General features: G+C 32.7%; 1 protein-coding gene across 1 annotated transcript in view; it reads right to left on the bottom strand.

Moving 5' to 3' along the window:
• Positions 1–2797: 2797 nt before the first annotated feature.
• LOC107732786 (polypeptide N-acetylgalactosaminyltransferase 18-like) overlaps positions 2798–4104 on the bottom strand; it is a gene marked incomplete at its 3' end in the record, with an annotated part of 53792 nt that continues 52485 nt past the window's right edge. Inside the window, exon 10 of the mRNA XM_016544200.1 lies at positions 2798–2962. Within this exon, the coding sequence (XP_016399686.1) occupies positions 2798–2962 (165 nt within the window). The remainder of the gene's footprint in view (positions 2963–4104) is intronic.

Raw genomic sequence — 4104 nt, 5'->3', positions numbered from 1 at the left:
AGCTCACACAAATTATACTCAAGTATTAAATAACAATTAAGATGACAACTGTAGATATAAAAATAATGAATTTATAATAAATGTTTTGTTTTTTCGAATTTACTTTATATAAAATTTGAACGTGTGTCATATTGAATACAGTAAGTATTCACAATATAAGTGGGAATGTGTGTAAATGTTAATTTGCAATACATGCTTCTGAATTTGGGGACAAAAGCACCTCTCAGCAATTATACCTTGTATTGAAAACACAATTATGCAAGTTACTAAACACTGCTGCCAAACAACTGACAAAAATATTTAAAACCTGGAAGACCTTGACCATGTCATTGCTGCTTTCATGTTTATTATTATTTGTTCATGTGATGCAGGCATTCCCAAACTTTTTTGTCAGTCAAACCACATTGATATAAAATATTTACTTGAAGTCCCCCTGAGATTTAAAGTAAATATTTAAATAATTTAACAACACATTTCATTTACCCCAGTTTGGGAAACTCTGTACTAATATTATGTTGGTCGTACTTTATTTTAAGGTCCAAATCTCGCTATTAACAAACCATAAACTATGTCGTTTCCCTCATTAAACTCCTAATTTGCTGCTTATTAATAGTTAGTAAGGTAGTTGTTATGTTTAGGTATTGGGTAGGATTAGGGATGTAGAATATGGTCATGCAGAATATGTGCTTTATAAGTACAAATAAACAGCCAATATGTAAATAATATGTTAATAAGCAACTAGTTAATAGTGAGACTATGTTAATAGTGAGAACTGGTCCTTAAAATAAAGTGTGACCACACACACACACACACACACACACAATTATAGTATTAAGATAATACTTTAATGAATATATCAGCACAACAGGTAATGAATTTTATCAAGTGACAGCTCTACTCTTTAGAATTTTTTTTTTTTAAAGACAGTATATATTTTGAAAATATTTACATGTATATATTTATATTAATATAATTTACATTATATATAAATATAATTAATATATAAACATAACAAAATTTTCTGAAATATATACATGCATGTGTGTGTATTTATATATACATAATAAAACATAATAAAAATACACAGTACACACACATATATTATGTAAACAAAAACTTTTATTTTGGATGCGATTTATCGCAATTAATCGTTTGACAGTACTAGTCAAAAGTAATCTAGAAGTAATCCAAAATATCAGAATACATTACCTAAAATGACTAATGTAGATTACATCACTGACTATTTTTCATCATGTAATTTGTAATCAGTAACAGATTACAATTTGTAAGTAATCTACCCAGCACTGCTTCTTCTCTCACTTATATTTCAATTTTGTGAAATAGAATTTAAGTAGTATGACTCCATGTAATTTTTCGTGGTCATGTACATTATAAACAAGGTATTATTAAGACCCCAGTAATTATAAACTAATCTGGAATGCATCGTTGAACAGGTGTCACCGACAGGAACACAGCATCTGCTTCAATTATGTTTTGTTCCAAATCAGCCTCCCTAAAATAATAATATCACTGACTGCTGGTGGTGCCAAACGCCCTAAAGAGCTAAATAATATATTTCAGCTGGGTACATATGTCAGGTAAGCTTAACGGCACATTTATTCACGACCTGTCAAGCGGTATCCTAGTTACAGACTGAAAAGCAGACTGTCAACAGACAATGTGAGTCGATAAAGACTTAATTAAAGCCATTTCTGATGCTCTCCTATGAGTCAAGAGCCAGATCACTCTTTCACTGGCTTTGTCATCAATTATTCATCGCACCTAAAAGGCCACAGTGGATTCGGCCCACCTGATTCCATTTTAAATAACTTGAAGAAAAAAGGTGGCTGTCTTTATCCCACTGAGCCCGTGTAAAGCACGTCCCGAGGGTTTGTGTGAGAATTGATACCGTTCATACTCTTACACTTTTCCTGTAAGCGCGTGTTTGTTCATCTACTTCGACATCTCTCCCAAGGGGGCAGCATTACCCTTTCCTAATAACCTGTTCTGACATTTCCAGCACACTTCAGCTAAACCTTTTAGACGACACCGCCTGCTGTGACATATGAATTCACCTGCCTTTTAATAGAGACGCATATATTACGTGCGGATGAAATCAAGATGTCTGCTACAATCCAGAACGGCGCTCAAATTGAATTAAGAGAGCTTTACGACACACACACACACACACACACCTCTGAATTATTAATGCTCGGTATCCAGAAAGTGTCCACTGCAGTCGCACAGCCGGAGGGCTAACAGATGCTGCAAATTGACCGCAAATTTTAAGGGAAAGTTTTGAACTACTTCAATGATCCCAAAACTTGTTCAAAAAAAGGGAACGATTTTGACATCGGCTTTAAATGAGTTGTGCAGTAAAGGATGTCTATGTGTAATGAGGGTAGTGTAGAATGCAATGAAGCTCTTTATGGCCTGGGTTATTAAAGCTTATTATAACTACAACTAAAACCATAAAAAACCCTTTTGTTACTTGAAATAAAATAAACGAACTGAAATACAATAATATATATATACATAAATTGAATAATAATAATAATAAAAATTACAAAAACATTAAAATTAAAACACTAAACATAAAATAAAAAATATTAAAAAATATTAATAAAACTACATTAGTATCTTTAAATATGATACTAAAACAACTAAAATACTAAAAAACAGACCAGACAGCAAAAACTGACCACTGCAATACTATACTTATTTAGATGTAGGGCACCAAAGCCAGCATAAAAAAATGTTTTGAGCATACAATTAATTGTTTCCCATGGAAGTATACCTGAGTAAAGAGCCAGGAGAGCTTCATGTGCTTGTTGCTGGCGTAGCTGCATTCCAGCAGTCGCGGCCGGCCGTTCACATCCACCAGGCACTTGTTATCGTCGTCGTCGATGGTCGGACTCAAGCCTCCGACATGCAGCTGCTGAGAGCTTGTGTAGTACACATTCTAAAACAACACAAGAGACAAGCATGCTTAAATTATGCATTAATATGTGCATAACCAGACTAAACATTTGGACACAAGAAATGTTTCTTGAGCAGCAAATCAGCATATTAGAATGATTTCTGAAGGATCGTGTGACACTGAAGACTGAAGTAATGATGCTGAAAATTCAGCTTTTAATCACATGAATAAATTACATTTTACAATATATTCAAATAGAAAACAGTTATTTTAAATAGTAATAATATTTCACAATATTACTGTTTTTACTGTATTTTTTTGATGCAATAATTGCAGCCTTAGTGAGCATAAGAGACTTTCAAAAACATTTTTAAAAAAACTTACTGACCCCAAACTTTGGAAAAGTAGTATACTTCAGTTTCAATATAATTTGTACAATTAAAATTTATAAAAGAAATGTTGTAAAGAAAAGCATGTTTTGTAAAGAAACTATTACATGAACACTTATATGTTGAACATTGAAGCATAGGCCTTTTATATAGGCTTTTTATATCAAGCCCAGAATTGCAATAATAATCATGACATATCTTTTATCATTCTGATCCATTCATTTGGGCCGTCTGAATGTCTGTTTGTACAGCGCATGTTATTTAGCTCTGTATTACCCAGCCAATAAAATGAATTATTCATGTTTGATAATTGTGTCTTTCCCTTGAAATCTTTCAGACAATGTGGCTCAGTTCCAAATCCCAGTGTTGATACTAGTATTGCATCTTAATGGGCTCAAGAGGGAAGAATAACTTTTTCTTATCGACTGACTCTCATTTGTTAATTTCATAGCCACCATTCAAACATGGGCTGAATGCCAGTCAGCTACTTCTACAAAGCACTTAAAGTGTGTGTACATGGCTGGTGGTGGGAAAGCACATACTTTTATTAAGTAGAAAGAAAGTCAGTAATGGGACATTTAACAGCTGCACTTTGATACATGTTCTGTTTGTTTCTATGTTTCTACGTGTTAGCACTTATATAAATTTCGTAACTAAAATAAATCATTACTTTGCTTTTAGGTGTATACATTTAAAAGCTGAAGTCACAAATGTCTCATAACAATAGCATTTCGGATGCTTTGTGAAAGTAAAAGTTCTACTTACAGAAATTATGTAAAATATTTTATCTAATAA

Source organism: Sinocyclocheilus rhinocerous, unplaced genomic scaffold, assembly GCF_001515625.1.
Source record: "Sinocyclocheilus rhinocerous isolate Xijiao unplaced genomic scaffold, SAMN03320098_v1.1 scaffold2415, whole genome shotgun sequence".
Lineage (NCBI taxonomy): Eukaryota > Metazoa > Chordata > Actinopteri > Cypriniformes > Cyprinidae > Sinocyclocheilus > Sinocyclocheilus rhinocerous.
This window is presented reverse-complemented; position numbering and strand designations above follow the sequence as displayed.